The sequence below is a fragment of the Protomyctophum parallelum genome, assembly GCF_964188405.1.
Source record: "Protomyctophum parallelum genome assembly, chromosome: 1".
Lineage (NCBI taxonomy): Eukaryota > Metazoa > Chordata > Actinopteri > Myctophiformes > Myctophidae > Protomyctophum > Protomyctophum parallelum.
In genome coordinates, this window is record NC_139697.1 from 43,901,884 (window position 1) to 43,913,820 (window position 11,937).

Genomic DNA, 11,937 nt, shown 5'->3' on the forward strand with positions numbered 1-11,937 from the left:
ATTTATTGGTCAGCATTCATATAGTTACAGGTTACAACTTAAGCATTCGTTCCATGGTTACAGCATATTGAGGCTTTCGTCCCAGGCAGAGCGCCTAGGTTCCCCTTGTCTCTCTGCTGTCTCTCACTCTCAGTTCTAACTGATTCTCTGTCACATTTTATACATCCCTAATCTGTGGGTGTCACTGTGTGTGTGTGTGTGTGTGTGTGTGTGTGTGTGTGGACTTTATTATTTATTTAATTCTACAAAGCGCGGTTTTGCACACTTGACTGTGGGCGGTTTGTTGATTGTTTTGTTTGTTTGTTGTAGTTGTGGCGCAGGACGCTACAGAGAGCGTCGGGACTTGTTTGGGGCGGGAGGGGTTTTGAAAGAGAATTGTTTGTTGATTTCAGTTTGTTTACCTGTTTATTTCTTTATGGTAGGGAGAGCGACAGGGCACAGACGCACTCTACCAAGTGCATTGATTTAATGTACACCGGTTGGTTGATAATAGCTACACATTTGCTGCATCTCTATATAAATAATATAAACTATAATCCTACGATCCTGTTGTTTATTTTTCCTTAGTTAATCATTTGACACAAAGGGCGATTGTTACAATGTGATGTGAACGAAAACAGATAAGATGAGAACACATGCATCACAGCTTCAAGAAAGCTGTACATAAACACATAGGCTACACATTAAAATGCATTGTATTTATTTACCTCAGGAATTGTGTACATTTACTTATCCACATTGGAACACTGGTATACAAATAAAACATTTTAATTGTTGTATTGATAAGCATGAATGATATACCGTATGTCAGTTTTGACACGAGGAAGCAAGTTGCTACTAATTACTAGGTCATTTACTTTTGTAGCACAAGGTGGCAGCAGATGACAAAAAAGGGGGAAAAAAACTAATTCCATTTATGGTGAATTGTTACTGCCTGGTGATCAGAACAGTGTTGTTTTGGGCTTTCATTTAGTTTTAGTCACCTGGGAATGTCTTAGTGTTTTAGTCGACTAAACATAAGATTTTAGTCGACTAAATCTACGGTTGATTCGACTAAAATGTATTTTGGCAGGGCTTGATGACGTCGTAATGACATATTTCACACTTGCTGAAAATAGCCGATCTACAAGCTCACAACGCGTCGCAGCTTGTCCACTAGACACTTGTCCTTCCTATAACATTTTAGTCTAGTTTTTAATTCGTTGACGGATTCGTTGCAGTCTCATCTCTATACAGATAGGAGGCAGTAGTGAGCACCCTGTTGTAGGGCCAGGCCATGGAGAAGGTGACCACCATGCAGTCTCATCTCTACAGATAGGAGGCAGTAGTGAGCACCTTAATCAGACCAGTGTGTGTCCAGTGGAAACCTCGTATGAATCTGATCTCAGGTCAGAATGGGTTAAGCTGACCACCATGCAGTCTCATCTCTACAGATAGGAGGCAGCAGTGAGCACCCTGTAGGCCATGGAGAAGGTGACCACCATGCAGTCTCATCTCTACAGATAGGAGGCAGCAGTGAGCACCCTGTAGGCCATGGAGAAGGTGACCACCATGCAGTCTCATCTCTACAGATAGGAGGCAGCAGTGAGCACCCTGTAGGCCATGGAGAAGGTGACCACCATGCAGTCTCATCTCTACAGATAGGAGGCAGCAGTGAGCACCCTGTAGGCCATGGAGAAGGTGACCACCATGCAGTCTCATCTCTACAGATAGGAGGCAGCAGTGAGCACCCTGTAGGCCATGGAGAAGGTGACCACCATGCAGTCTCATCTCTACAGATAGGAGGCAGCAGTGAGCACCCTGTAGGCCATGGAGAAGGTGACCACCATGCAGTCTCATCTCTACAGATAGGAGGCAGCAGTGAGCACCCTGTAGGCCATGGAGAAGGTGACCACCATGCAGTCTCATCTCTACAGATAGGAGGCAGCAGTGAGCACCCTGTAGGCCATGGAGAAGGTGACCACCATGCAGTCTCATCTCTACAGATAGGAGGCAGCAGTGAGCACCCTGTAGGCCATGGAGAAGGTGACCACCATGCCGGTGATCCAGGTCAGGGCTCTGCTGGGCTGGGGCAGAGGGCACACGTACGCCACCGTGTGCAGGATCCGGGACGCCGCAAACACCCGGAAGTGGATCAGGGCCGTGGACAGCTCCGGACCGCTCAGAGAATACAGCAGACCAATCAGGACGAAGGGAATGATGTTCTCCAAATCATTCTGGTGGCACCTGGACACGAAAGAGTCCATGTCACGGGGGGGGGGGGGGGAATGGTACAAAAATGACATATCGTTATTGGCTCGTTGCGTTTGTTAAAGTGGAGCCCTGCTTCTATTAAATAGAATATATTAAATTAGCAAAGCTTTTTTTGAAATACAGTAACTCACTTTGTGTTTGCAATTACATTCCTTTGTGTACAGCATTTTGTAACTATATTTGAGAAGTGCTATACAAATGAAGTTTTCATTTTAGGCAATTTAGCAGACGCTTGCGACTTACAGTAATCAAGGTAAACATAATAATAATAATTATTATTATTATAAACACAACATCAACATTTGTTTCCCTGGCACAAAAGGGGGAACAAATAACACCAAAAACGAAATAAATAAATATTCGTATCAGTATCAGCTATCGGCTAAATTGTTATTTTAAACATTGTATCGGACGAGAATTCCCATATCCGTGCATCTCTATAGAGCGTTGCAGTCCCGCCCACTTTCATGACGACGCCAGGCCCAGGAAATAGTTCCCAATGCATTTTTCCTCATAGACATTTCAAAAAGTATTTATTTAAAGACCTTATAAGCGTCGTACAAAGCCAACTCGAGTTGTGACAAATCATGACAACAAACATAATTATTTCGGACCAAACTAATAATTACAAAGAATAAACAATACATAAATAAACAACGAAAAAAGTGTTGTAACCTGCAGTTTTTTTCTTCTTTCTAATTCTTTGTTTGGCCCAAAACATTGTGTTTATTGTCATGATGTGTCACGGCTCCAGTTGGCTTTGTCCGCAGCGTAAACGTCTCTGGAACTAAATATACATGGACCGCAAAAAAAGAAAAACATTATGAAAAATAAATTAAAATATGATAAAACTTTTATTTATTTATTCTAACCTTCTCACACGCTCCACATCCGGATCAATTTTCATCATCTTCTTTCTCTCCTCGGCGGGTTTATCCGCTACATCTTCTAGGTTTGCAAAGGCCTGAATGGATGACAGCATAAAGTAGCATAATTATTTCCCTGCTTTGACTTATGTTATTCTAATTACATTATATATTATTATAGCATACAAGTAAAAAACAGATACTCAAATCGTTTTTGTCATAGAACCACACATAATCAATAAAGAATAATCCGGAGTTCATCAATAGCATAGATGGTACTCATCTGCTACTATACCATATAAATTATCTTACACTATTTCATTCATTATATTGTATGCTACTACCTGTATTTGCCTGTATCTCTTTCCCTGTCTATCTCTCTTCTATTCTCAATCAATTGAATTGGTCTGTTCACAACACAGCCTCCTCCAGTTGCGCTGTTCTTTATGCCGTTCAGGCTATATGGAAAAGTGTCTACTAATGTCGTCTTTACAGTCTAGTACGTGGACAATAAATGAAACTAACTAACTAAATGTAGATGACAGCTCTGCAAGCTGATAAAATCACACCTGTGTGAACTGAGTGGTGCAACTCAACCCCCCCACACCTCTCTCTCTCTCTCTCTCTCTCTCTCTCTCTCTCTCTCTCTCTCTCTCTCTCTCTCTCATATTAGCAGGCAACAGTGCAGCACTATCCCTCTCTCTGTTTCTGGCACAACAGCGCCCCTACTGGTACTCATTATACTGGTGCTCATTAACCAACACATAGACGGACACGTTCATTGCTGTTCCTTAGAGTGGTTGCACCACTCAAAAACCTTTTACCCCTTGTGAAAAAACTGTCTTACCCCTCGTGAAAAACACTGGTGAAAAACACTGTCTTACCCCTCGTGAAAAACACTGTCTTACCCCTCGTGAAAAACACTGTCTTACCCCTCGTGAAAAACACTGTCTTACCCTCGTGAAAAACACTGTCTTACCCCTCGTGAAAAACACTGTCTTACCCCTCGTGAAAAACACTGTCTTACCCCTCGTGAAAAACACTGTCTTACCCCTCGTGAAAAGCGGAAGAACGCCGTCATGAATGACATCATCATCATCTTCAGGATGACGATGGTGGCGTAGGTACAGAACGCTAAGAACACCGGACTGTCCATCTGTAAATACAAAATAACGTCTGTCCATGTCAATACAAACTGTACCCCGTGCCCAGTGAGGGCGAGAAGCGACCTCGCCCTGAGGGCGAGAAGCGACCTCGCCCTCGCATGCACACATCCGCCTGGGTGACAGCTAGCAGACTGCTGGGCGAGCGCTTTATGGTGCTTTGGCATAAATATATGGAATGAATTCTGTACTGGCCATATATGGAGGGTGTCTTGAGTGTACAGGGGTTTGATGAGGTCAGATAAACATTATGGAATGTCAGAACAGGTCAGCTCCATATATGGAGATCTAAGGGTGGCAGTGGGGGCAGTGTCTTGAGTGTACAGGGTTTGATGAGGTAGGGCCAGGCCTTAATTTTCAGGCCTGTTGAGAACTCTAGTTTTCGCGGCCTGCCGGGCACGGCTTTGGGGCTGGCCCGTCTAGAGTTTGAATGGACAGGTATCAGTCAAAAGGGAGACATCGAAGAGGAAGGATGGGTGGGGAGGATCAACATATGGAATGTCAGAATAGGTCAGCTCCATATATGGAGATCTTAAGGGTTTGAGGTTTGAGGTCAGATGTAGAGTTGCTGGCCGGCTCCATATATGCAGATCTAGGTGATGATCCTCCAGTCTTCTCCATGTATGGCTATCCAGGTTTTGATGAGGTCAGTGTCGTGATCTTCATATATGGAGACGGCCATATATGGTGCCGTGACGTGTCACAAGGCGTGATGTCAAGAAGCGTGACCATATATGGAGTCGTGACCATGATGTCACATCATGGCGCTCTGAAAATGCACACGGCCCACCCATGATGTGGCCGTCAGATGTGGTGGTCCACAACAGTGTTGTTTTTGGCAGCAAATTTCTATTTTAGTTTAGTCATAGTCTTTGGACTGAAACTTTATTTAGTTTTAATCACATTTTAGTCACCTGGAATGTGTTAGTTTAGTTTTAGTCGACTAAATGTCATAAGATTTTTGTCGACTAAATCTACAGTCGACTAAAATGTATTTTGATGCCGTCGTAATGAGTGTTTTTACACTTGCTGAAAATAGCCGATCTACAAGCTCACAACACGTCTATTTTCAGCATGCAACCAAGTGTAACATGACTTATACTGGATCTCTTGTCCACTGGTCCCTTCCTAACATTTTAGTCTAGTTTTTATTTGTCGACAAAATTGTCAGTATATTTAGTCTTAGTTTTAGTTTTAGTCTTTTTTTTTGTTTAGTTTCCATTCATTTTCGTCAGTGAAAATACAGGTAGATACATGTAGGTAGTCGACGAACATTTCTCGTCTTAGTTTTAGTCGACGAAAACAACAGTGGTCCACAAACACTACTTGGGAGATCCTGTGTCCTGGAGTGGCTTCTAACCTGGATGACATGACAGTGGTACGCACGGTGACTTGCATAAGAGTACAAAGTACTCGACTCCAGTGCGGTCAAACAACTAATTATATATACATACTCCTCCTGGTCAAATATTACTCAACTAGCACTTGACCTAGTAGTCGTCTTGACGACCATTCATGGCTCATGCATAGGTTAAAATGTCATTTAGATGGCATTTAGTGGTCATTTAGAGTGGACCACTGTTTCCAAACAGTGGGTGACTTTATTTAGTGTTTCCCACATTTAGCTTTTATTTTAATTTGTTTTCCTAAAAAAGCTAAATTTTTCATGAATTCAAGACCAATTCAATGATTCCTTTCAGTAATCTCATGAGGAAATCTAACACGCCCTGCTTGTTGTTCTGCTATTTCCACTATAGTTTAGGTCCGTGGGGGCAAACGTCTAATCTCTCTTTTGGGTTTTGACCTGAAAAGTTTGGGAACCAGTGATTTAGAACAGATGCTATAGGTTAATTTGTTTACAGCCCATAGTTGTATAGTTTCAATGTACAGATTATTATTTTGATAGTATATTGTTAAGTCAACTAATGCTTCCTGAGTGCAGCGCACGCTGCGGCTCACCGCTCCATGAGATGGGTCAAATGCGGAGAAAAACTTTCACTGCGGTAACATGTGTGACTAATCGTACGACCTATAATCAGCTATAGTGTAGATTTTTGTCTTACACAAACATTAAATTCCCATTGACAATGAATGTATGATGTATGATGAAAAGAGTGCCCCTCACGGTCTAAAATACTACTAAAATATACTACTTTAGACAGATGCTCGGTTCATTGTCTATGCCTGATCCTACAGTGTTTACTGAGGCACTACATACATTGCCTCTTGCTTACATTTACCTTGCTTTAGTGTAAGTCACTCTGGATGAGAGGAGATCTGCTAATTGCCTACATTGTAAATTGTATTGTAACTACAATAGGGCGACTGTGTCTCAAGAGGTAGAGCAGGTCGTCCAATGATCCATGGGTCGGCGTTTCGAATCCCGGCTCCTCCTGTCTACATGTCGAAGTGTCCTTGGGCAAGACACTGTACCCCAAATTGCTCCCGATGTGCTGGTTGGTGCCTTGCATGGCTTCCGCCGCAATCGGTGTATGAATGTGTGTGTGAATGCCTGAATGGGTGAATGTAATGCACAATCTATGTAAAGTGCCTTGGATAAAGGCGCTATATAAATGCACCATTTACCATTTAAGAGAAAGTTGCTCTGTCAAATTTGTGTTCAAAAGAAAAAAAATGACAAACTACATTTCTTTTTCATATCAATGCTTTGCTGTATTCAGATATAGACACCCCCCCCACCACCACCACCATGATCCATGACACCCCCAATAGATTTTCCAGAAATCGTCAAATAATATCAACAATGGTGAAAATAACTGATCTACAAGCTCACAACTCTTGACAGCTTTGAGCTATTGCAGATTTAGATTGTTAATATAACGCATTATATTAACCTAGTTTATGCCAATGCTATTTGAAAATAGATCTACAAGCTTATACACCACATCCTGATGATGAAGCAACCAAAACACATTTAAATCATTTTTTTTTTAGATAAGCACAGTTTATGTATGCATACTTGTTATTATGTTTTGTTTTGTTTTCATAACAGCTTACATTCATTGTCTGTAAATATTGTATTTGAAACTGAAGGATGATCAAATAAACTAAACTAAACTAAACTAATTATTGAAGGATATTCATACATTCTCCAAAAGAATAGCAGAAATGATCTACAAGATTCCTGCTATTTGTAGTTTAATAAAATATAATTAAATGGGCAGTTATATGTCAGTATAATTTCTTTGTATATTTCAGTTAGGGTATTTTGTCATATCTGAGCAAAAAATCATTGTAATGTTCAGTGCCAGAAAAAATAACAATTGAATCGTACAATCACAATTATTTATATGACAATTAGCCTAATCATCAACTTGAATTATCGTGTAATCGTGACAGCGCTATTTGATTCTACCTTGTCTTTCAGGTTGTCCATTCCTTCTCGATATAATCCACCAAATAATCCACTTGACAGTCAGTCCTACTTCCTTGTTGGTGACACAATTTCTGGAATGCCTGCACGGAAACAAGAGCCAACAGTCTCTCCGCCTCCCAACGTTAACCCCTGCAGGCCTACAAGTCAGGGCTGGACTGGGACAAAAATGCGGCCCAGTCATTTTCGCGTGAATTTGGCCCAGACCGGCCCGCTACAACCAGCGCGCAGATAGCAGAAACTCTACCGCCCGCTCTGTCACGGCACACACAAACAAACAAGCCCTAATACCACCACTTTTACAGAACAACATAAATGATACAAACCAACAGACAACTACACAACCCTTTGTAGAGGGTTTATTTGTCACTCACTGATACAGGTACAGTGAAATTATCATGATGGCACTAGCAGAATGGCAGCACGCCCGGACCTTTCCTGGTGGCCTGCCTGCCTGTTTTGTTTTTTTCATGGCGGCCCCCTACGGTCGCGGCCCACCGGGAATATGCCCGGTACGACCTGTGGCCAGTCCAGCCCTGCTATAAGGCCACTGTTGTTGGTGTTTACTCAGCGTGTGTGTTCAGTCTAGCCAGTGGTGTGCACAGACATTTAGAGGGGCAGGTGCTCAAGTGAAAAGAAAAGGGCACCTTGTGCAGTGCGTGGAACCGGCCGGTTGCCTTAATAGTGTGAGATTTATAGATTTTGGGGCATAAATAATATATTGGAAGCTTTTTTAGGAGGGAGGGCATATTTTGTTTCCTGTCAGTAGTTCCACTGTAGAATTTGTACGGATTCTTAACTGCATGTTCCTCGTGTTGTCTCATTCTCAAGAATAGAAGAAAAAAAAAGAAAAGCGCCCTGCAGCATTGGGCGACATCCTATGTGTCTTACTGGCAATTACAGACCCCCCTTTCCCCCAACAATATAATTCTCCCCATAACATGTACGCCCAACTCCAAATACCCCACCAACTGCCAGTCCACACCCCATGGTCCCCAAACCCCAACCCACCTCCACACAATCCCCCCCAAAGTCCCTCAAGTCCACACCCCCCCACCCCCTTTACCCCCCCAACTCCCCTGTTTGCACTCTATTTTCGGTGTGCAGCACCTACTTACACAGAGCTTTAACTCAGGCTTATGTGGTGTAACTATGGGCATGATCTATCTTGCGCGCCAGGACAGCTAACTGCCAACAGACAGCTAGTGGCTCATTTCACAATGCAAATGTTGTTATGGTGGCGGGTGGGGCAAATGTTGTTATGGTGGCGGGTGGGGCAAATGTTGTTATGGTGGCGGGTGGGGCAAATGTTGTTATGGTGGCGGGTGGGGCAAATGTTGTTATGGTGGTGGGTGGGGCAAATGTTGTTATGGTGGCGGGTGGGGCCGGGCCGGCACACCTGAGACTATAGAGTGTACGGTATGGGCTATTAGACGAGCGTCTAAAAATGGGATCAAAAACGTCTAAAATAGACGTCTAAAACACGTCTAAAAATAGACGTGTTTTAGACGTCTATTTTTAGACGTTTTTTATACCATTTTTAGACGCACGTCTAATAGCCGGCTATTTCTCAGTGGGATGGTCAAAAATGATGAAAAACGAGGATGAATTTCTTTTTCAAAAATTCAAAAAACGATGGGCTATAACCCATGTTTTGTTTTTTTTTTCATTTTTTTCAAATCCTCAAAAATGATGAAAAACGGCGTGCTATAGTAGGCTATGCCGTACGGTATGGGCTATAGCCCATGTTCAAAAATGATGAAAAACGAGTTTAATTTTTTTTTTTCTAAAATTCTAAAAACGATGGGCTATAACCCATGTTTTTTTTTTTCTTTTCATTTTTGTCAAATCCTCAAAAATGATGAAAAACAGCGTGCTATAGTATGCCGTACGGTATGGGCCATAGCCCATGTTCAAAAATGATGAAAAACGAGGTTAAAAAAAATTCTAAATTCAAAAAACGATGGGCTATATATAACCCATCGTTTTTTTTTTTTTTTTCAAATCCTCAAAAATGTAGAAAAACGGCGTGCTATAGTATGCCGTACGATATGGGCTATTAGACAAGTGTCTAAAAATGGGATAAAAAACATCATTTTTAGACGCATGTCTAATAGCCGGCTTTTGCTCAGTGGGATGGTCAAAAATGATGAAAAACGAGGATTCAAAAAAATATCAAAAAATCAAACAACGATGGGCTATAACCCATCGTTTAAAAAAAAGAAAATTCAAATCCTCAAAAATGATGAAAAACGGCGTGCTACAGTATGCCGTATGATATGGGCTATTAGACAAGCGTCTAAAAATGGGATAAAAAACGTCTAAAAATAGACGTCTAAAACACGTATATTTTTAGACGTGTTTTAGAATATACGTGTTTTAGACGTCTATTTTTAGACGTTTTTTATCCCATTTTTAGACGCACGTCTAATAGCCGGCTATTGCTCAGTGGGATGGTCAAAAATGATGAAAAACGAGGATTAAAAAAAAAGTCCAAAAATCTAAAAACGCCCTCATCAAGTCACCTTTCGCGCAATGTGGCCCTTGCCCCAAAATTAGTTTGACACCCCTGCTATAGACCCTCTACAACAGTGTTTCCCAACCCTTTTCTTGTCAAGGACCCCCGAATTTACACTTTATTAGCCCGTGGAACCTAACCCTAAACCGGCTATAATCCATGGTCAAAAACGATGAAAAACGAGGATTTGAAAAATGAAAATAAATCACTTCCAGACCATGGGCTACAGTCCATGGTGTCGGAGTGATTTTCGTCCTCAAAAATGATGAAAAACAGCATGCTACAGTGCCCTAACCCTAACCCTTGATCGTAGGAGATAGTAATGTAGGACTCTACAGATCGAGTGCTATCCAGTCATAAAGTTTGAACACTTGAAGAAACTACTACAGAAAACTGGAAACACCGACAATGTGGCGCACTGCATCCTATCCGTAGGAATGAACAATCGACAGCAGGTGACAACAGAAACAGGACGGAAGACAATGAGGGCGGACACAAGTGTGGCCTACATGGGTCACATATAATTCGCCCAGCTGGTACCCACTTAAGGCCCAATCAGATCCCAGTTCAAACCCATATAGGCAAACACAGGTGGCGCACACACATGGTTCTGAAATAAAATGGCCCATTTGGATACCACCTAAGATCCAGTTAGAAACCCACGTAAGCCCATATGGGCTAATACGGGTGGGCCCTTTGTGAAAACCGGGTGCACGGCCCACTTGGAACCCATGCCCATAGCCCATGTCAAAACCCAATTGGGCCCAGATGGACATGTTAGCTGGGTTGAAGAATCAAAGTAATGCAAGCCCCTTCAGTGTATGTTTTGATTGTTTGACTGAATACTGTACTGTGTGTGTGTGTGTGTGTGTGTGTGTGTGTGTGTGTGTGTGTATATATATATATATATATATTGTGAAGTCTCTGAGGTCATCAACAGGCGGAACAAGGGATTGCAGCACTTTCAAAACGGCTTATTTATTTAAAGAGCAGTAAATTATATCATATTCACAGACAGGAGCAAAACCCCACATAGGTTTTGGGCAAATTATATTCCAGACAGTATTATTTGTTGCACAGGCGTCTTCCACAGCCTGGAGAAGGATGAGAACAAAGGTTAGCTTCAACTCAGGTCATACAGTTTCTTATAGCTCTCCTCCTCACTGGAGGGCTTCGATTACTAATAAATGATAAGAGGTGACGGCGATGCCTTGCTTCGTGACGTCATCAGTATTTATCTTTAACTGTAGTGGGTCTTCTCCCATAGCGGGGGTTCAGCTCCGAGAGAGCACCAGCCGTTCAGCCGATCCGGCGTATATAATGAGCGCCTGTTTGCTAGACAGGCCTCAATGCAATGTCTCAGAATTATATAAAGAATTATAGGTTTCTTTCCGACCTTATTGTTTGTAGTTTCCGCGTCCTCGTCGCTGTGGCGGGGCAGCCTTCTTCCCGCAGCGCGGTCCGTGGAAACTGGAACTCCCGTTCCTCTATCAAGAATTATACGTTTCTTTCCGACCTGATTATTTGTAGTTCTCACGTCGCCGTCACTGGCGGGGCTGCCTTCCTCCCGGAGCCCGATACGTGGAACTGGGATTCCTGTCCTGTATGCCAGACAGGACTCAATGTTATAGAAAGAATTATAGGTTTCTTCCCGACCTTATTATCTGTAGTTCTCACGTCGCCGTCGCTGGCGGGGCTGCCTTCCTCCCGGAGCCCGATACGTGAGAACTGGAACTCAATGTT

General features: G+C 42.5%; 1 protein-coding gene across 1 annotated transcript; it reads right to left on the minus strand.

Moving 5' to 3' along the window:
- Positions 1-1,887: 1,887 nt before the first annotated feature.
- Positions 1,888-4,275, minus strand: LOC310871592 (microsomal glutathione S-transferase 1-like; the record flags this gene model as incomplete). The annotated part of the gene is made up of 3 exons (XM_083783203.1): positions 1,888-2,226; positions 3,126-3,217; positions 4,171-4,275. The coding sequence occupies 3 exons, from the start codon at positions 4,273-4,275 to the stop codon at positions 1,980-1,982; spliced, it is 444 nt and encodes a 147-aa protein (XP_083639329.1). The 3' UTR covers positions 1,888-1,979.
- Between the last annotated feature and the right edge of the window lie 7,662 nt (positions 4,276-11,937).